The sequence below is a fragment of the Leptonychotes weddellii genome, chromosome 8 (assembly GCF_054177405.1).
Source record: "Leptonychotes weddellii isolate Sample4059 chromosome 8, ASM5417740v2, whole genome shotgun sequence".
In the NCBI taxonomy this organism is placed as follows: Eukaryota; Metazoa; Chordata; class Mammalia; order Carnivora; family Phocidae; genus Leptonychotes; species Leptonychotes weddellii.
Window position 1 is genome coordinate 52,079,826 of NC_138376.1, and position 22,768 is coordinate 52,102,593.

The 22,768-nt window shown below is 36.4% G+C and overlaps 1 protein-coding gene across 5 annotated transcripts in view; it reads left to right on the top strand.

The window, feature by feature from the left end:
* Positions 1-22,768, top strand: part of SMAP1 (small ArfGAP 1) — a 163,387-nt gene that overhangs the window by 73,705 nt on the left and 66,914 nt on the right. For 3 of the 5 annotated variants that reach the window (XM_031023964.2, XM_006729508.3, XM_081828485.1), the window contains exons 5-6: positions 3,008-3,088; positions 14,144-14,224. In XM_031023964.2, coding sequence (XP_030879824.1) covers positions 3,008-3,088; positions 14,144-14,224 — 162 coding nt within the window. The remainder of the gene's footprint in view (positions 1-3,007; positions 3,089-14,143; positions 14,225-22,768) is intronic. The other 2 variants (XM_081828483.1, XM_081828484.1) reach the window with 1 other exon arrangement.

The following is a 22,768-nucleotide window of genomic DNA, read 5'->3' on the forward strand; positions in this document are numbered from 1 at the left end:
GATCTTTACAAGATGGCGTGTAATAACTTCTGCAATGAGGAAGTATTATAGAAATGCTTTGGGAGTATCTCAAGTGGCTACTTAATTCCGACTGGAGGATGAAGGAATACTTCCTGGAAGAGGCAGTGTCAACTTACATTAAAGAATGGGTAAGAACTAATAGAAGTGTGGGTATTTCAAGCAGAGGAAGTAGCAGAAGCAAGAGAAGCAGACTAGAGAGCTGGAACCAGGGGGAGTTGTGTATGGCTAGACCATAGTTTAGCAGGGCAGGAGAGGGTAGGAGATAAAGTAGAGACAATTGTGGCCTGGTTAAGGAGTTTGGACTCTGTCCTTATATAATATGTATGAACTATTTAAAGCTTCTAACTAGGGATATCCAGTGATCAGATTTGCATTTGAGAATGTCGTAGTTTGGAGAAGAGCAAGACTTGGGGCAAGGAGGCCAAAGGATTAAGCCAGGTGACAAATGATGGTGATTTCCTACTAGTGCTTAGTGGAGAAGATGGTGAGAAGTGGTTTTGAGAGATTTAGAAACAATACTCAAGAGCACCTAGTTTTTCTTGACTCTGTATTTTTTTTCTTCTCCCCTGCTTTTTTTGCTGTCCCTCATCTATCTCTGTTCTGTGGTGTTTCTTGCTTCTGATTGTATGTTGACCTCTATTTCCTCATTCCTTCCTCATGTAATGTATCTTACCCTGCTCATTGACTTTTTTAAAATGAATTTTATTGACAATAAAATTTATATGCAATAAAAGGTAAACAATTTAAGGTACATTTCATTGACTTTTTTTTTCCCCTCAAATTTTTATTTAAATTCTAGTTAATCAACACAGTGCAATATTGGTTTCAGGAGTAGAATTCAGTAATTGATCATGTACATACAACACTCAGTGCTCATCACAAGTGCTTCTTAATATCCGTCCCCCATCCCTCACCCACAGTTCTCTGAAAAATATCTAACCCTGTGTAGCCACCACAGAGGGCATAATCTTTCCTTTGCTCCAAAAGGTTTCTCTGTGCCTCTGTACTCTTGGTGTCTGGCTTCTTTCTTTCGGCATATTTCTGAAATTCACCCCTATTTTTGTGAGTACTATTAAGACAATTTCTTTTAGGGGCACCTGGGTGGCTCAGTTGGTTAAGCGACTGCCTTCGGCTCAGGTCATGATCCTGGAGTCCCTGGATCGAGCCCCGCATCGGACTCCCAGCTCAGCAGGGAGTCTGCTTCTCCCTCTGACCCTCCTCCCTCTCATGCTCTCTGTCTCTCATTCTCTCTCTCAAATAAATAAAATCTTTAAAAAAAAAAAAAGACAATTTCTTTTGTATTGGCAGGATAGTAGTTCATTTTATGGGTATACAACAATTTGTTTATCTGTTCACCTGTTAATGTGTCCATTAATTTTTCAAGTGTCTTTCCTACTGAACAACCCTCTGTTTCTTTCTAGCTGAAACATAGTATTAACACTTTTTTGGAAGAAGCATTAAAATGCTTTATTAAATTACTGTATTTATTAAATAATTTTATATTCCTGCTTCTGAGTTTTTTAAAAAAGTGGCCAAATCAGTCAAAAGGAGAACAAACACTTTTACAGTGCACTATCATGAATTAGTAACCCTCGACATGCTTGATATACCTATTTCTCATTTATATTTTAGGTTCAGCTGTTAACACGAGTTTGGGCAAAGAGGTCTTTATGATACAGGTTATCATCTTAAGTGAATTTGTGTGCTTTTTTATCTCTTATTTTCTACATAAAGTGGCAATAAAAATCTTTAGCAAGTAAATGTCCAGTAGGATAAAGCAACTTTGAAGCCAGGGTTTAAGGTGCAGTTTTTCTTTTAAAATCTTCTCTTCCATGTGTAATTTCCATTAGTAGTCAGTAAATGGCTAATTTGCACAATTATAACAGAGCCAACAAGCAGTGTTGAAGCTAAGAAAAAAAACCGTGAAGTTTATGGTCTTGGGTTGTGATTCAAGAATTACAACCATAACTAACTTAATAACAAGCAGATTGAATGACGACTACCTCCCAATGTTATTTTGACATTACATAATGACCTTTATATAATAGCACCTTTTATTTTAAACAATTCCTTAGAGGCACTATTGATATGATAGGGCTGTATATACAGATGTCAGTTTCATGGCTCCAAAGATCTACTGTGCATTTTGTAAACATATTTCAGTTATATTTTGGCGGTAAAGAGAACAGGAAGATAATGCTTCCATTAAAGTGATCAACTATGCATGTAGAAATTGGGTAGGAAGATGTGTGAAAAGGCTTTTAGATGAAATCCATTTTCATATATAAATTGCCTCTGTTGCATATATAACTGTCTCATAATGCTTTGGGGTAATTCAGCAAATATAGCACTGGAAATGGTGTTTGTACATACTGATCTTAAAGAGGGAAGTGTATAAATTGCTTTTTGATAAGTCCTTCTGCTGCTCAGCTGTTGTATTGCATTAACCCACTCTTTTTTTCCCCAGACTTTTTTTTCTTTCTTAAACAGTTGATTAAAACTTAACTTTTACTATTTCAGCACTGTTTTATTTTCCATTCTTAAAATAGTTAATACAAGTAAAAACAGAAATTCATTTATGCTCTCCTGCTCCTTGAAACAATGTGTCTTCATGCTTTAGAGCATTAGTATTTCAGTAGTAACATTGAATAAAAGTTTACCATATGAGAACCTTATTTTTCAAATACTTTTGGTATTTGAGTACCTTACTTGAGTATCTTACCTGAGTACATTTTAAATTTTATATCATAGTGAATTCTGTTTTAAATCACACATTCTGTAATGAATACTTTTATTTTTAGGAATTGCATGTGGGAATTTAAAAAAAGCAATACTCTCCACTTGATACATTATTTTTTTTAGTTAACATACTTCTAAGTGCTTTTATATCTCAGAAATGCGTGGGTTTTGTTTATTTCCTGTGTCTGTCAATTCTGATTACCTTCTTTTCTCTTTGTTCTTCCGACTTTTCATCTGCATTCCACAGATTTCTTCTTCTGATGCTCCTCTTCAGCCTTTGGTATCCTCGCCTTCTCTACAAGCTACTGTTGAGAAAAACAAATTGGAGGTATGGTAGTGTTCTAGCCAGCAACATAATGTGGTGTTCAATGATAAATGAACTTCTCTTACAATGTGCCATAATTTGAGAGTGGTGTAATTGTTGTTTATATTTGAATGGTCTCCAGTATTAAATATATTAAATACAGCAATTTAAAAAATATTTTCCTATGTTGCAAGTAGGATTAAAGGGCTTTGATCTGTTTAGTTTCAGAAAATGGATTTATTGGTAGTATAGATATATCTCAACATTTAAGAAGCAATTTTCTGTTGTTGTTTCCCTTACTACTTTATACTTACAGGAATTGTTTTATAGTTGCTATTGAATTCTTTGATCTATTAGAAAAGTCTTTGAAAATGTTTTCTTTAGAAGATTCTATTGTTATAAGCATTTGAAGAAAATTAATGTCAAGCAATGATAGTAATCATACAGATATAGTAATGTGTATAATAAAGATTTATGAATACAGAATCATCAGTGATAGTCATTAGAATGTGAGTTTGTGTAGGGGTGGTTAGAGTGAATGACAGTGATTCCTAATGGAGGAAAACAGATAACTTTACAGAGGTTTCTAATGCAGTACAGTGTGTGCTATGATTGACATTCACTCATTGTGCTGCTATTTAACATAGAAGGCATGCTTTTGATACATCTTAATTTTTTTTTTTGAGAGCATACTCATGAGTGGAGGGTGGGAGAGGGGCAGAAGGAGAGAGAGAGAATCCCAAGCAGAACCCAATACGGCGCTCGATCTCGTGTCCCTGACTGAGATCATGACCTGAGCAGAAATCAAGAGTCAGATACTTAACCGACTGAGCCACCCAGATGCCCCACTATATCTTAAATTCTTAAATATTAGCTATAAGGATTAGGTAGAGGATTAAGTAGAGAAAGAATCTTGTGAAAACAAACAAACCTGTGAGCAAAGTGGATTGTTTGGGTATTTGCAGGTAGATGGCATGACTAGAACATGCATAGGATAGGGAGAGAAGTGAGAGAACAGCCTACTTCTGAGCCTTCTGAAGGATTTTGGTCTTTACTCTGAAGGCCCTGGTACTTTAATGATGAGTTTTTAAGGGTAGGAAGGGTGACAGGATCTGATTTTCTTGTCATCACATGGCTTCCTATCTCTGGAGAATAAATTGTTTGCTGATGGGTGTGGAAAAAGCTTGAGAACCTGTTGCTTTAATCTATGAATAACATGATGGGAGCAGTTGCTAAAATGGAGGCAGAGAGAATAAAAAGGAGAGTGCAGTTTTAAGAGATTTTGAGAAGACTGAATCTGTGGGATTTAGTAATCAATGGATTGTGACAGTGGTTTGGGAAGCCTTGATGACTTCCAGTTTCTGGCTTGAGCATCTCAGTACATGATGGTGCTATCCAGGGAGAAAAGGATACAAGCTCATGGTGAGGAACAGGTTTGAGGAGAACAAAGGAAGGTGGGGGGTGATGAATTAAAAGTTGGATATGACTGTGGGACATCCAGGTATCTAGTAGGTGGTTGGATATACAAGTGTATAGCCCAGAGGACAGATCCAGTCTAGGGGCAGTGGGGGTGGAGTTAGAGAGAGAGGGATTGCGAGAAGGATTGAGATTACAAGGCAGCCCAGGGAAAGTGTGTTGAGTGATAAGAGGAAAGTAATGAGAATGGAAAGCTGGGTACAATGAACTTAAGAGTTGGCAGAGCAAAGGGTGTTCATGAGGAGTCTATAGGAGACAGTTTTGGAGCATGAAGTACATGGTTGGAATGTTGTAGGTATCTTAGGTCAACACACAGGCCCAGGAAAGAAGCACTCTAGGAGTGTGGCTGTTACCATGAGAAAGTGGAAGAATGTCAAAGGCAAAATTTTCCTTTTCAAAATTGCTTTCATGTGAGAAAAAGGATGGAAACCCTTCACACACTTTTGTACCTTAACCCACTTCCTGCCTGCAAGTTTTAGAAGTGGACATTGGTGATTCAAGATGGTGGCATAGGAAGACCCAGAGCTCCCCTTCTCCCATGGACAAACCAAATTTACAGCTACACATAGAACAGTTCTCTCTACAAAAGATGTGAAAACTAGCTGAACAGCTCCTTCACAACAAAGGACAAAAAGGCCACATTGAGATAGGTAGGTGAGCAGAGACATGGACTCACCAAAAACCCATCCCTGGTGCTGTAATCCACCAGTGGGAGTGATCTCACAAATATGGAGCATATCTCTGAGGAGCGAGCCACATCAGGCACCCCAACCCTTGGGACCTGCACTGGAGAGATGAGCCCCCAAAACATCTGGCTTTGGAAATCAGTGGGTTTCATGTCAAGGATACCCAAAAAGCTGTAGGAGAGTAAGACTCTACTTTCCTTTTTGGAAGTCACAGAGCTGAAGAATACAATAACCGAACTAGAAAAATATGCTAGAGAGAATCAACAACAGACAAGATGAAGCAGAAAAACAGATCAGTGCCCTGGCAGACAGGGCCGTAGAACTAACCCAAACAGCAGCAGAAAGGGAAAAAAAAAAGGTTTTTTAAACAAAGATAACTTAAGGGACCTATGTGACAACATCAGTAACATTCACAGCTGAATGACAGTCACATTATAGGAGCTGCAGAAAGGGGAGAGCAGAAGGGACAAGAACTTATTTGAAGAAATAATGGCTGAAAAGTTTCCTAACCTGGGGATGGAAACAGCCATACAGATCCAGGAAGCCCAGGGAGTTCCAAATAAAAGGTGAACCCAAAGAGATCCATGCCAACACACATTATAATTAAAATGTTAAAGCTAAAGATAGACTCATGGGAAGATGGTGGAGTAGGAAGATCCTGAGCTCACCTCCCAGGTGTATTCCAAGGCTGGAAATACATATAAAGCAACTCTCTGAGAAAGACTTGAAGACTAGCAGAACAGCTCTTATACAACTAAAGATATTTTAAAAAGTGATGTCAAGAAGAATAGGGGCAGAGACATGGTCACATTGGGAAATGAACCCCCAGCAAAGTAATGCACAAGTGGGAGGGATATCAAGGTAGGCCCTCACTGAGAAGCTTAACTCCGTGAGGGCTAGAGGACTAGAGGGAATGGAGACCCTGCTTTTAAAGGGCCTCTGAACAGTTTCACTCGCTTGGAGACCCAGAACAGAGGTAGCAGTTTGAAAAGTGCCTGGAACATGAATGAAGGAGATTGGCTAATATTAGGGCATGTGCCAGAGGGGCAGGGATCTGTAGGAAGTTTCTCCAGGAACAGAGTACTGGAGGGCACCATTTTTTGGCCCTCCTTTAGCTGACCCGATACTGGCAGACGCTTGTTCCGACATTCTCCCATCAACCTCAGTAGCAACCATTCACCCCATTTCATGTTCCTCTGCAGACTGGCCTACCCCTATAGGCACCCTTCCAAATGGCTCCTACCCCACCACAACCTGGCAGACGGCCTTTGTCTGGACCAGTTCCCCTCCCAAAGCAGCTTCTACCCACCTCCCCCACCCAGTGGGAGGACTTGGCTGGGACAGGCACTACTCCAAAGTGACTCGTGCCCCATGAAATGGGGGCCAGCCCTGCCTACCATCATGCCTGCAACAGTTGTGGCTAGGCCTTGCAGCCAGCCACCCTGGAGGCTAACTGCTCCCACCAGCATGTCTGCAGCAGCCACAGGCAGGCCTCTTCACCAGCTGGGCTGAGGCCAGCTCCATCCCTGCAGTGTGCCCACAGTTATAACAGCCAGGCGTTGGAGCCAGCCCCACCCACCAGCATGCCCCCAGCACTCATGGCCCAGTCACAGCAGGAGGACGCATGCAGCCAACACAGAGGACACCCCTGAACTACCTGTTTCTAGTGACTGGGGAGCTTGTGTTTCTGGGCCCCACAAGATACTTTCTTCATAAGGCCACTACCTTCAAGACAGGGAGATGTAGCTGATCTACCCAATGTAGAAAAACAGGCAGACAATTAGACAGACCGAGGAGACAGAGGAATATGTTTTGAGCGAAAGAATAAGACAAAATTTCAGAAAAAGAACTAAACAAAAAGGAATTAATCTACCTGATAAAGAGTTCATAGTCAATCACTAAACTGGAGAGAAAAATGGATGAACTCACTGAGACATTTCATTAAAAAGATAGAAATATAAAAAAGAATCAGAGTAGGGTCACCTAGATGGCTCAGTCAGTTAGGCGTCTGCCTTTAGCTCAGGTCATGATCCCAGGGTCCTGGGATTAAGCCCTGCATCAGGCTCCCTGCTCCGTGGGGAGCCTGCTCTCCCTCTCCCCCTGCTTGTGTGCTCTCTCTCTCTGTCAAATAAATAAATAAATAAATCTTAAAAAAAAAAAGAATCAGCTGAAGAATACTTTAATTGAAATGAAAAATGTACTCAGGAATCAATAGCAGACTAGAGGAGGCAGAAGAACAGAGCAGTGAGCTGCAGGGACAGGGTAGTGGAAATCAAGCTGAATGGCAAGAAGAAAAAAAAAATAAAAACATGAAAATGGGTGAAGGGACCTCTGGGACCGTATGAAGCATACTAAAATCAAAGTAGAAGAGAAAAGGCAGAAAACTTATTTGAAGAAATAATAACTGAAAACTTAACCAAATCTGGGAAGCAGACAGACATCCAGGTCAGTGGAGCACAGAGGGCCCCAAACAAGATGTGAACCCGAAGAGGTTCATACCAAAACACATAGTAATTAAAATGGAAATGTTTAAGTTAAAGGGAAGATCTTCAAACCAGCAAGAGAAAAGCAACTAGTTATATACTAGGGAATACCCATAAGACTATCAGCTGATTTCTCAGCAGAAAGTTTGTAGGCCACAAGGGAGTGGCATATGTTCAGAGTATGAAAGGAAAAAACTTAAAGGCAACAGTACCCTACCCAAGTACGTTACCATTCAGAATTGAAGGAGAGCCTAAAGTTTCACAGATAAAAGTTAAAGGAGTTCATCACCACTAAACTGGCCTTATGAGAAATGTTAAAGGGAACTCTTTAAATGGAAAGAAAAGGCCATAACTAGAAGAAAATTATGAAAGGAAACAATTTCACAGGTAAAAGCAAATATACCATAAAGGTAGTGAGTTAATCACTTATAAAGCCAGTATTGAGGTTAAAACACAAACTGATTAAATCAATTGTATCTACAAAAATTAGCCAAGGGATACACCAAAAGATGTAAAATATGACATCATATACATAAAATGTGGAGGCCGGAGTAAAATTTTAGTGGTTCTAGAATATGTTCACATGTATGTGACCATCAGTGTAATATAGACTGCTATACATGTAAGATTATTATATATGAACCCAGTGGTAACCACAAATCAAAAACCTATAATAGGTAGACAAAAAATAGAAAAGTCTAAAAAAAGCCACCAAACCACAACGGAAGAGAGCAAGAGAAGAAGAAAGGAACAGAGAACTGCAAAAACAGCCAGAAAACAGTTAACAAAATGACAGTAAGAACATGCCTATCAATAATTAGTTTAAATGTAAATGGACTGAATGTTCCAATCAAAAGACATAGAGCGGCTGAATGAATGAAACAAACAAGGTGTATCTATATGCTGCCTACGAGAGATTCACTTCAGATGTAAGGACACACAGACATAAAAAGATGTTTCATACAAATGGAAGCCGAAAGAAAGCTGGGGTAGCTATACTCAGATAAAATAGAATTTAAAAGACAGACCAGTAAAAGACAAAGGCATCACATAATGATAAATGGAGCAGTCCAGCAAGAAGATACATTGTAAATATTTATGAATGCAACATAGGAGCACCTAAGTATATAAAATAGATATTAACAGACCTAAAGGTACAAATTGACAGCAATACAATAATAGTGGACTTTAATACCTAACATATCAGTGGATAAATCATCCAGACAGAAAATCCTTAAGGACACATTGGCCTTAGACAACACATTAGACCAGATATACTTAATAGATATGTACAGAACATTACATTCCAAAGTAGCAGAATACACATTCTTCTCAAGTGCACATGGGTAGATCATATTTTAGACCATGAAACAAGTCCCAGTAAATTTAAGAAAATTGAAGTAATATCAAGCATCTTTTTATACCACAGTGGTATGAAACTAGAAATAAATCACAAAATGAAAACTGGAAAAAGCATAAATATATGGAGATTAAACAACACACTACGAACAGTTAATGGGTCAATGAAGAAATCAAAAGAGAAATTAAAAAATACCTTGAGACAAATGAAAATAAAGCATAGCAAAATCTGTGGGATTTAGGAAAAGCAGTTCTAAAAGGGAAGTTGATAGTGATACAGGCCTACCTCAAGAAATAAGAAAAATCCCATATAACTATCTAACTTTATACCCAGAGGAACTAGGAAAAGAGGAATTAGTAGAAGGAATGAAATAATAAAATCAGAGTGGAATAAAGGGAATAGAGACTAAAATAAATTGAAAAGATCAATGAAACTGAGAGCCGAATTCTTTGAAAAGGTAAATGAAAGTGATAAGCCTTTAGCCAGACTCATCAAGAAATAAAAGAGAAAGGGCTCAAATAAAATCGGAAATGAAAAAAGGGAAGTAATGACCGATACCACAGAAATAGAACAGATTATGAGACTACTATGAACAATTATATGCCAACAGATTGGAGAGTCTAAAAGAAATGGATAAATTCTTAGAAATATACAATCTGCCAAGACTGAATCATGAAGAAATAGAAAATCTGAATAGATCATTTACTAGCAAGGAGTTTGAATCAGTAGTCAAAAACCTCCCAACCAACAAAAGTCCAGGACCAGATGGCTTCATTAGTGAATCGTACCTCAAACTCTCCCAAAAAATTGAAGAGGAGAGAATGCTTCCCAATTAAAATTTTACAAGGCCAGCATTATCCTGATACTAAAACCAGACAAGCACACCACAATAAAAAGAAAACTACAAGCCAATATCCCTGATGAACATAAATGAAAAGATCCTCAACAAACTGTTAGCCAACTGAACTCAGCAATGCATTAAAAAGATCATACATTGTGACCAAATGGGATTTATTGAAAGGATGTGAGGATGGTTAAACATTTGCAAATCAATCAGCATGATCTACAGTATTAACAAATTAAGGATAAAAATCACGATCATCTCAACAGATGCAGAAAAAGCATTTGACAAAATTCAAAATCCATTTATGATAAAAACTCTCATCAAAGCAAGAATGAAGGAAATGTACTTCAACATAATAAAGACCATATATGACAAGCCCCACAGCTAATATCATACTCAACGATGAAAAGCTAAAAGCTTTTCCTCTAAGATCAGGAACAAGACAAGGATGCCCACTCTTACCACTTCTATTCAGCATAGTATTAGAAGTTCTGGCTGGACAAGTTAGGCAAGAAAAAGAAAAAAATGCTTCCAAATTAGGAAGAAGTAAAATCGTTATTATTTGTGGACAACGTGATTTTATATATAGAAGACCCTAAAAACTCCACCAAAAAGCTGTGAGAACTAAGAACTTCAGTAAAGTTGCAGGATCCAAAATCAATATACAAAAATCTATTCTTTCTCTACACTAGCAACAAATGGTTAGAGAAATTAAGAAAATCTTATTTACAATCCCATCAAAAAGAATAAAACACCTAGGAAGAAATTTAACCAAGGAGGTGGAAGACCTCTACACTGGAAAGTTCAAGATATTGATGAATGAAACAAGACACAAGTAAATGGAAATTATTATATGTTCATTGATTGGAAGAATTAATGTTGTTAAAATGTCTGTATTACCCAAAGCAGTTCATAGATTCAGTGCAATCCTTATCAAAATCCCAATCGCATTTTTCACAGAAATAGAACAAACGTTCTAAAATTTGTATGGAACCACAAGAGATCCTGAATAGCCAAAGTGATGTTGAGAAAGAGGAACAAAGATGAAGGCATCACATTCCTTGATTTCAAAGGTATGGTAATCAAAACAGTATGGTATTGGCATAAAAACAGATAAATAGATTACTGCAGCAGAATAGAGAGCACAGAAATAAACCCACATATATATGGTCAGTTAATTTATGCCAGAGGAGGCAAGAATATACAGTGGAGAAAGGGCAGTCTCTTCAATAAATGGTTTGGGAAAACTGGACCAGTATCTTATTCTGTATACAAAAATTAACTCAGTATGGATTAAAGACTTGAATGCAAGATTTGAAATCATAGAGCTACTAGAAGAAAACATAGTAAATTCCCTGCTATTGGTCTTACTGGTTATGGGTAGTAATGTATAACATGGTGACTAGAGCAACAGTACTGTATTTCACTATGTAACTTTATTTGGTGACAGGAGGAAACTAGACCTATGATGGTGATCATTTTGCAGTGTTATATGAATATTGAATCATTTTGTACACCTGAAATTAATATGTTATATGTAAATTATACTTCAGTTTTTTGAAAGAAAGGCATTGGTCTAATTCAGTGGTCTCCAGAGTCTGATGTCTGTAGCATTAAATATTAGAGAGAGCCCCAAGGTAGTTCATTTATGATGTCTATTTGTGCTTTTTTTTTTTGTTATCCTTTCAAAATTTCTATTTTTACGTATGTTTTATAATGTGCATAATGTAGTGTTGTATATACTTTATAAAGAAGTATATATGCATGGTATAGTATATATGCTCACAACTTTTTAAAGTAGGAGTACATAATAACAATTTTTTGAAGACTGTATCTTTAATCACGTCACTCAAGTACAGTTTGAGTATAATGAACCCAATACATGCTTTTCTCTATCTTACAGAAATTGGACATTTATTCCAGTTTTGTTTTTTTTGTGGTTGTTTTTTTTTTTTTTTTTTACATAGAAGGTCTTTTTCACTACATCATTTGTATATATAGCAACCAAGTTTCAGGAACTATTTTACAATACCAAATACAGCTATATTTTGTTCTTGAAAATAGTTTAAAACAAATTAGGTTCTCACAGTATTCTGATCTTTCAGCAGCTTTTGATTCTAGAGATGGGAGTCATCTGTGGATCAAACTGTATGACCTGCATTCAGAGCCCATGTTTTTAATGTTACTTCAAAACTTGTGTCATAATACCTCTGCTGAAATCAGATTAGATGACAGCCATATTTTAGCAGCTGAAATTCCAGTGTTGAAAAGCACTGAGTTGTACTCTCTCTTTATTAAATCTAGCTGTATAAGTCATTTTTGGTGATGTCATATGTGTCTACCAGTTACAGTGATTAGAAGGACAAGCATTCTTCCCCACTGTCATGACAGTGCCTTCCTTGAGAAATTAACAGTTCTGTGAGGGTATAGAACAATTCATCCCCAACATATTAGTGAAAATATTTAATCACATTGCTTTCCTCACCAAATTTGATTAACAATATCTAGAAAATATTTCATAATAGATAAAAGATTTGTGCATATCTCATTTTTTATATTAACTTTGGCTTTATTTTTTTAAATTAATTTGGTTTTATTTAAATTTAAATATAATTATTATTGGTTTCAGAGGTAAAGGTGCATATCTCATTTATTCTTCACTTAGTAAATGGGATAAGGTTACTTACAAAGATGTTGTAAGGATTCAATGAGTGAAGACGGTATCTTGCACATAGTAAGGGTTCAATAAATATTAACCATTGTGGTATGAAAGAATAGCAATAAATACCAGTGCCCCACTTGGGAGTTTGGCTCTGTCTTCCCTCGGTCCTCCTACTGATTTAGTTGTGAGGCTTCCTGCCTTACTTTCCTGTTTTTTTTTCTTCATTTGTAAAACAACCAAGATCACATTTTTTTCAGACATTTATTGTATAAATTAAATTAGAAAATAAGGTGATTACCACAGTGTCTGGCCCATAGGAACTTTTATTATATGCCTTGTTATAGCCTAGGAATTGCCAGTGTTATCTTTTCTCAATTATAAATAATAAAAATTATACTCTTGAAAGGTTGTGTCAAATATCATTTTAAAGACACAGGTACAAACAAACCAATAGGCATTTTGACTGAGTTTTGTGTGTTTATTATTCTGCCTTTCCTAGGTTCATCAGTTTATCTTTTCCCATTTGCTGCTAGGAAACTAAAGTACTAATTAATACTCATTTGTAGTAGTGATTCACTTCTAGGTTTCTAGGCATCTCTTACCTTTAAATGTCTTAATGAATGCTCATGGTTTAATCTTTTATTTCATTTTCCTTTTTTGGCATGTTTGTGGCGCTTAAGTTTTTAATATTATATCCTGTTTTATCCTTCTTGGAAATGCAAATTGTAGTCATCATAGTATCATTATTGTTTACCTAGATTGAGTTGGATTAAATACACTGATCAGTTTGCTCTGGTACCAGGCATATCCTTAACATTTTTTTTAATGAGAAAATTATTGTACTTGTCCTTTTAAAAATCACAGCGTTATGTAGTGGACTAAGCATGTTTTGTGATATTTTAGAGATTATTTATTAGAGAGAAAGAGAGGGAGATCGTGCAAGTGGGGGGAGAGGCAGAGGGAGAGAATATTCAAGCAGACTTCCCGCTGAGCATGGGGCTTGATCATATGACCCATGAGATCATGACCTGAGCCGAAATCAAGAATTGGTGCTTAACCAACTGAGCCACCCAGGTGCCCCCATGTTTTGTGATATTTTAAAAAATTAAAGCATTTTTTTCCTTTTTGCCTCATGTTCACATGTTGTAATCTGTCTTCATTTGTGTGATAAGGAACTCTCTTTTAGCAGTTAGTTTACTTTTTCTTCTTCTTCAAATTTCAACATGATGGTTGCTAGGAGGAAGCCTAGCCTGATGTAAAGATACAGTGAGAATTTATTGAGTAGAGGTCTCATTTGCTTAAAACAAACTCTAAAATTTCAAAGAAGTTCTAAATAGTTTCACCTGTCTCAAATTTTTTAAAGCAAAGATATTCTTTGTTGTGTTATCAACATGTAATTTCAATGACTATATGAATTTGCTATGTTTACTTTTATATTTCAGTATCACTGGTTATTGTCATCACTGAACACTTCCTCAAATAATGACTCAAACTAGTAAAATAAAAATGTGTTAAGAGCGGACATTTTTTACAAAGTAAATTGATCAAAACTATGGTCTGTGTTTTAGAAAGAAAAGGAAAAAAAAAAGGAAGAGAAAAAGAAAGAAAAGGAGCCAGAAAAGCCTGCAAAACCTCTTACAACTGAAAAGGTAAAATTCATTTTTTTAAAAATCCATTAAGATTACCATCTTATTTTTGTAGTCTTACATATGAATGTTTTTTAGGATATTTACAATATGTGAATAATCATTCTTTCATTAAGTAATTTTTGAATGAATATGTGTGCTAAGCATGTCCTTCTGTATTGTCCTATATAATTTTTAGGCAGTTATATATCTATGGGTACAGATCATGTGAACTCCTCAAGGACTAGTATTCTCTTATTAATGACATAAAGAAAAATGTTTTTAGTTTTCATGCACAATCAGATTTCAGTGAAAGTTTGAAGAGATCGTACCTGAAGGGGCCTTCAGAAAAGAGTTGATGCTTAAAGGTAAACATCTGAGGTCGATTTTGAGTGGATTAAGGTGGAAGGCAAGAGTATATCATTTGGAGAGAATACCTTGAGGATAGGTATAGAAAGTGAAAATAGACAAAGTATATTTAGAAAAATAGTATCTCTATAGAAAAAATATCTATGTATAGAAAAAATATTTGAAGAAAGATGTGTATCTGTGTATAGAGAGTAGTGAAAAGACCAGCATGGTAGATTGAGCCCAAATTGTAGAGGACCTTAAAGTCCATGTTGGTTTTTGGAGGAAAGGCTGTGGGTAACATTCCAAAGTTTGTAGAGAGAGACCTAATTCCGAAAGGTTCTTTGGGAAGATTATTTTGGCAGTGATATGCAAGATAGATGTGCTTAGGCAAACTAGAGGGAGAGAGAACATTAGCTTTTTAAAAGGCTTTGGGTAAATAATTATGGCAGCTTGGCTTTGAATGTATTTGATCATGAAAGTATGGAAGCATGGTAAAGGAATTGTCAGTAAAGGGAACATCCTTGATACTTGTTGAAATTTTAAAAATTGACCTAATCAAGGCATAAATTACATATACAGGGTACATCCATTTCAAGTGTACAGTGCAGGTACATACTGGTTCTTTCTCTGTCATTTATTAAAGCAGTCTTTACCTTCATAGAGTTGTAAGAATGTCCTTTCCTTTCCCCACCTCTTACCTAAAATTTACTCATTCTACCTTTTCCATGAAGCCTCTCTAATATCTCAACTAGATAACACTTTTTTCCTTCCTCAAAATTCTGGCGACACTTGCTGTACATTTGATATTATTACTTCCTACTTTGTATTATTGTTTAATTGTATTTTTAGATAAATTTTCTTATCTAACACAGATGGCATAGATGTTGTGTTTCCTGAAATTATGCATCAATCAGGTGGGGACCAAGTCTATGTTTCTTTGTATTTCTAACAGTTTCTTATTTGTAGTAGATGTTTAGGATAAATACATGTACATTGATTCATTGGTGTTTTTTATCTCATAGTGTCTTGATTCCAAGGTCATGAAGAACAATTAATAAACTGCAGATGCTAAGACTGTAAGACCTTTGCTGAGTGGAATTCTTTGAAATATTTTTTGAAATGCTGATTTTCAGTTAAAATTAATTTCTTTGAATATCACTTTGTTTTAATGATATTTTACCAAATTAAATTCTTACCTTTCATCAAATTAAATTTAGATGTTAAATACTACATATTTTCAAAGGAGTGATTAAGTTGGTAATTATAACCTGGTTACTTAGTTTTAATTCTCCTCTGGTAACTTTCTCTTTAGCATGCATCAATAAGCTTTTTTTTTGTTTTTTAATTTTTTTTTAATTTTTATTTAATTTAAATTTTTATTTTTTTAAAGATTTTATTTATTTATTAGAGAGAAACACAGCCAGAGAGGGAACACAAACGGGGAGTGGGAGAGGGAGAAGCAGGCTTCCCACCGAGCAGGGAGCCGGATGTGGGGCTCGATCCCAAAACCCTGGGATCATGACCAGAGCTGAAGGCAGACGCTTGATGACTGAGCCACCCAGGCACCCCCCTTTTTTTTTGTTTCTTTTTTCAAAGATTTAGAGAGAGAGAGAGAAAGAGTGCACGTGCGCGCACGCATGAGCACAGGGGGGAGGGGCAGAGGGAGAAGAGAATCCTAAGCCAACTCCGTGCTGAGTGCAGAGCCTCAGGTGGGGCTCCATCTCACAGCCCTGAGGTCGTGATCTGAGCCGAAACCAAGAGTCAGACACTTAACTGACTGAGCCACTCAGGTGCCCCGACATGCATCAGTAAACTTTAAGTGAAATGTCTTATGATTTCCGGTTGTATTACAAAGGAATTTTAAAATCACTAGTAGATGTTATGTTTTATTGCCAAAAATTGGAAATATCAAAGAGTTTTTGTTGTACTTAAGATATAACCACTTTTCAAACATCATATATTTATTTTCTCTCTTAAGTAAAAACCTTACCATTGAAATATAGTGAGCATCTTGATGTAGTATGTTTCACAGCCTTGCATGTAAATACTTGCCTTTTATGGCAAAGGGCTTACAGCAGTTACCTGAGAATTGAGTCTCTGAGTTGGGAGCTTGAGAAGAGCAGTTCAGGGTATGTTAGCAGTGAGAATCTAGTATGGTTCCTCTACTATTTCCTTTCGATAGTTAGGTTTTACTAAAATCGGTTTACCTATCATCTGTTATTCTGATTCAACCTGCAAAGGTTTAGGACTCCTGCTGCTAATGGTGGGATCCTTGCTGAAAAAATAATCATGTAGAGGGAAAAACTTTAGTTCCTATCAAAATTTTGCGGTCTATCAAGATAGTGCAGAGTATATAAGAAGGAAGAAACATTTAGAAGTGTAACAGTGGGGAAACAAGGGAAAATAGCACAAATAAAGAAGCTTTATAGGCATGTAGACATTTTCATATACAGGCATTTTTCTTTATATTCTCTCTGAGCTGGTATTTTAAGGGGGCATATGTAATCTGCAGACAAGAAATTAGTAGTAATATCAGTGAAGGTAGTAGCAATAGTAGTCAGAATAAGATCATCATTATAAAGTAATAGTGTCTTTATTAACTATCTCCTGTAGTATATACAGTGTGCCATATATCTCCTATGTGCCAGAAACTTACAGGTGTACAATTTATGTGTACAGTTGTACATATACAAAGTATGTTTGGGTGACCACCCATGTATTCACTATCTAAGTCAGGAAATAGATCATGGCCAACACTCCAGAAGCTGCCCCCCCTCCCAATACCATTCCCAGTAAAAAAATCACTTCCCTTCTCCCCAGAGATAAAAATTTCTTTGCTTTTTTTTAAATTTATTTTTATTTTTTTTTAAAGATTTTATTTATTTATTTGAGAGAGAGAGAGAATGAGAGAGAGCGCATGAGAGGGAGGAGGGTCAGAGGGAGAAGCAGACTCCCTGCCGAGCAGGGAGCCCGATGCGGGACTCGATCCAGGGACTCCAGGATCATGACCTGAGCCGAAGGCAGTCGCTTAACCAACTGAGCCATCCAGGCGCCCATTTCTTTGCATTTTAGAAATGGTTTTACCTTCTCTGCATGTATTTCTAAACAGTGTGGTTTACTCCTATTTTTTAACATATGAATGAAATGATACCACAAATATTCTTTTGTATTTTGATTTTTTTAGTCAATATTTTATTTATAAGCATCAGTCTATCATATTGTATTTAGTTATAGTTTATTCAGTTAATTGTTTTGTAGTATTGTATGTCTCTTCCTTATTTTATTTATCCATTCGACTGTTAATAACATTTGGATTATATCTAGGCTTTAGCCGTTATAAACAGTGCTGCTGTGAACACTTCTGTACATACATCTAAGCATGCTTTTCTTTAAGATACACTTATGAATGCAGTTGTTGGGTCATAATCTACATGTATCTTGAACTTGACTAGATAAGGTTAAACTGTTTTCCACATTGTATACCAAATGTATTCTGGTCAGGCCACATTCTTTACACTGTATAGTATTGTCAGAGATTTTACTATTTGTAGTCTGGTGAGTATGTGATGAGAACCCATTATATTTTTAATGTCAGTGTCCTTGATTACTAATGAGGCCAAGGCCTTTTTCGTATGTTTATTGCCTGTTTGGATTTCCTCTTTTGGAGTTCTGGTTCAGATCTTTTGTCTATTTTTCAATTGGATTGCTTACCTTTTCCTCATTCATTTGTATCAATCTATGCACGCACATACACACACATAGAGGATCCTAGTCTTTTTTCAGTTACGTGTTTGCAAAAATCTTAGCTTTGTAACTTTATTGTAGCTGATTTTATTGCTCTTTTTATTTCTAGTTTTTGAATCAGTGATAGAGCATCCTTGCCTTATTTCTGACATCAAAGGGGAAGCTTTCAACTTCTCACATGTGTGTTATCTTTATTCCTCACAAAAACTACAGAGTTGTTGGTGGTCCCATGTTATAAATGGAGATTCAGAGAGAATATATGATTTGCCTGATGTCACCTAGTTTAGTTGGAGAATTTATAGAGTCTGATTTGGAAGAAGGATTTTACTTATTTTTTTAAGGCAGCACATATTAAACTCCATCTCATATCTCTTCATGTATTTAAAAGAATGAGGCTGGATAGGGATTATTTATCCTAAAATACTTTCTCTAAGTTCACTAATTTCTAAGGTTATTGAAGTCATTAATATGGTTCTTGACACATAGCAGTGATTTAATAAATGGTTACTTACAGATAACTTAATTTGGGGCACCTGGGTGGGGCAGTCCATTAAGCGTCAGACTCTTGGTTTTGGCTCAGGTCGTGATCTCAGGGTCATGAGATCAAGTCCCATATTAGGCTCCACACTCACTGCAGAGTCTGCTTGAGATTCTCTCTCCCTCTCCTCCCTTTGCCCCTCCCACTCATGCTCTTGTCCTCTCTCAAATAAACAAATAAATCTTTAAAAAAAAAAAGGGGGCGCCTGGGTGGCTCAGTCGGTTAAGCGTCTGCCTTCTGCTCAGGTCATGATCCCAGGGTCCTGAGATTGAGCCCTGTATTGGGCTCCCTGCTCAGCGGGTGAGTCTGCTTCTCCCTCTCCTTCTGCCCCTCCCTTCTGCTCATGCTCACTTGCACTCTCTCTCTCTCTCTCTCTTGCTCTCAAATAAAATCTAAAACAAAAAAATTAATTTGGGGGTTAGAAGGAACCTTACTACTCTAGTCCAAATCCCTTATTTTATAAAGAAGTAAACTAGGGGTGCCTGGGTAGTTAAGTGTCTGACCTTTGATTTCAGCTCAGGTCATGATCTCAGGGTGTGAGATTGATCCCTTTATGGGGCTCTGCACTAGGTGTGGAACCTGGTTGGGATTCCCTCTGTCCTTCTCTCTCCCTCTCTCTTCCTCTCTCCCTCTCTAAAAAGAAAGAAAGAGAGAGAAAGAAAGAAAGAAGGAAAGAGAGAGGAAAAGAGAAAGAGAGAAAGAGAAAGAAAGAAGAAAAGAAATCCTAGAAGGACCTTAAAGCACCAAGAAGTAACTTGCTCAGTATTAACAGTTGTTGGCAACTCAGAGATTTGAAGCCAGGTCTTCTGATTTAAGTCTCAGGTCCTGTGTGTGTGTCCTAATTTGACATATATGTCTTCAGGTTCCTTTCTTACTGCAATTTTTAGTCCTATTGTACATCCTGCATCATTTTATAATGAACTGTCCAGGGTTCCCTAAAAAAGAGCTGTGTGTTTGCATGTAACCTCATCCCATGCTATCTTCACTAGTAAATTAATAACTTTTACTGACTTATTAGCTTCTAGTGGGGACTTCTTCTTCATTTTATTTTATTTATTTATTTATTTTTAAGGTTTTTTACCTATTTGACAGAGACACAGTGAGAGAAGGAACACAAGCAGGGGGAGTGGGAGAGGGTGAAGCAGGGAGCTCAGTGTGGAGCTCAATCCCAGGACCCTTGGACCATGACCTGAGCCAAAGGCAGAGGCTTAACAACTGAGCCATCCAGGCGCCCTGACTGCTTTCTTCTTTAAATAAACTTGTTTTCCTTGAGCAATCTGTTTCTTTTATTTAAATTGTATTTGTATTTAAGTCTCACTGAGGTTTATATTTTTTGTGGTGTGTGAGCATCTGTTACTAACAGGGTCAGCTGTTAGGTTTGCTTTCCTGTTTGAGAAGAGTAAGGTAAAACCTAAAAGTTTAATGAATCAGTGATTAATAGGGTAGATGTTCTTGACATTTAAATGTATATATACATTTATATATATTTTATTTTATATTAAATATATATATATATATCTCCTTTGTGCCTTATTCTGCTGGAAAACTGTGTATAAATTTGCCTTTTTCTAAAATATTTTGTCATACATTTTACATCTCTAATTCATTTTGCTTAGATTTATCTACTATGCTCTCTCCCAAGTAGTCAGTGATCTATAAATATATTCATGTAGATGAGTAGTCTTACAGCATAGGAATGTATATGAATTCTCGTTTAGTTTAAATAATTAGACCTTAATTTCTCCTTTAGAAGGTTCTAAGTTTTATAGTTTATGTTTTCTTTTTTTTTTAAGATTTTATTTATTTATTTGAGAGAGAGAGAGAAACAGCATGAGAGGGGAGGAGGTAAGAGGGAGAAGCAGGCTCCCTGCTGAGCCGGGAACCCAATGTGGGACTCGATCCCAGGATTCCGGGATCATGACCTGAGCTGAAGGCAGTCGCTTAATCAACTGAGCCACCTAGGCACCCTAGTTTTTCTTTTCTAAAAGATGTCCGTGTCAAAATATGGAAAATGGACAAATAGTCAATTCCTTGGTGGTGGTGGGGTTAAACCCTTTTAAGGTAATTGCTAATGTTTTTCTCGTTTTATTATTTATTACAACCCATCATATGGGTTATTATTGGTCAAGTTCTGAAATTTCTGAATTGTATGGTAAAAAATCTTTAGAGTCAGCAAACATTTTTCTGTAAAGAACCAGATGGTAAATATTTTAGGCTGTAGATCATAAGGTATCTTTCACAACTACTCAATTCTTTCTTTGTAAAAACAAGCAGTGAATGAATGTGTTCCAGTAAGACTTTACCTACAGAAACAGTTTGTTGAGATTCTCCCGTCTTTGCCTCCCCAACAACGGAGAATTAGTTGCAGTGGAAGAAGCAGAGTCAGGAAGAGAGCCAGATTCAAGCCCTTGCTCTGTGGTTAACTGTCTCCTTGGCAAAGTCAGTTAACTGCATAGCCTCCTTTTCTTCATTTATTAGTGACAGGGTTTCTAAATGATCTCTTGGCAATAGTAGTTTTAAATTTAGAATTATTCCACCTACTGACACAGGGACAGATTCCTAATATCATTTTAAAATACCCTTATAGATGGCTTTCAGTGTTATGCAGAGCTGGTCTTTAGTCACTGAGTTCTCCATATTATTTCATACTGGTTTCTCACCCACCATAGTTCTGATCTCTTAATTGTTAGCTGTTTTACTGTCAAAAACACAAAGTCTAATTTAGGAGAAAAGGTATTTAGTTATTCCTAATGTAAGTTATTTCCGTATTTATATAGAACATATATATCCACATATGTATATAAAATTTGGAAAAAATGGCTTACTTTAAGGTATTTAGATATTTCTACTTAGATGTTTATCTATATAAGTGTTCTTGCACCATTGGTTTTTTTTTTAAGTTTTTATTTAAATTCCAGGTAGTTAACATACAATGTAATACTAGTTTCGGGTGTACAATAGACAAATACCATATGATTGTACCATTGTTTTTATATGCAATGGATATATTAATAGAATAATTTATTTTTTTTATTTATTTTTTTTTTTAAAGATTTTATTTATTTATTTGAGAGAGAGAATGAGAGAGAGAGCATGAGAGGGGTGAGGGTCAGAGGGAGAAGCAGACTCCCCGCTGAGCAGGGAGCCCGATGCGGAACTCGATCTCGGGACTCCAGGATCATGACCCGAGGCGAAGGCAGTCGCTTAACCAACTGAGCCACCCAGGCGCCCTAGAATAATTTAGATCATTCTATCAGAGAGATTTATATTTTCATGGACTTTCTTAAAGTTCCTCTCTGAGATAATTATACTGAGAGTTAGGACATAATTATGTACCTATCTTGGAATATTTTTATGTTTTTATAAACTTAAAATTCTCTTAATATTCAAGCTTTTCTTTATTAAGTATTACCTGCTCTGTAGAAAAAATATACAAACAAGCAAAACATTAAAAATTATGTAATTTCTCATAGTCCCTCTTACCTAAGGATAACTGTTTTAAACAGTTTATCTTATAGTTTTCTATGCTCATGTACATATGCATGTATGTACTTATTCATATATCCCTTGGTGGGGTACTTCATTTTAAAAGAGGTTGCTGTCAATGGCATATGGTCCCCAAAGTATGTGTTAAAATTTTTTAATGTAAAATTTAAAAAGTGTTTCTTATGCAGATATTTGCCACTAGCTTCTTGTAATTCATGAAAGAAAAATCAGTTCATAAAATATTATCAGTGTACAATAAAAAATCCCAGGAAGGAAGTTAGAGAAGCAGTGATATATTTTTTTATTATTTTTTTATTGTTATATTAATCACCATACATTACATCATTAGTTTTAGATGTAGTGTTCCAGGATTCATTGTTTGTGCATAACACCCAGTGCTCCATGCAGAACGTGCCCTCTTTAATACCCATCACCAGGCTAACCCATCC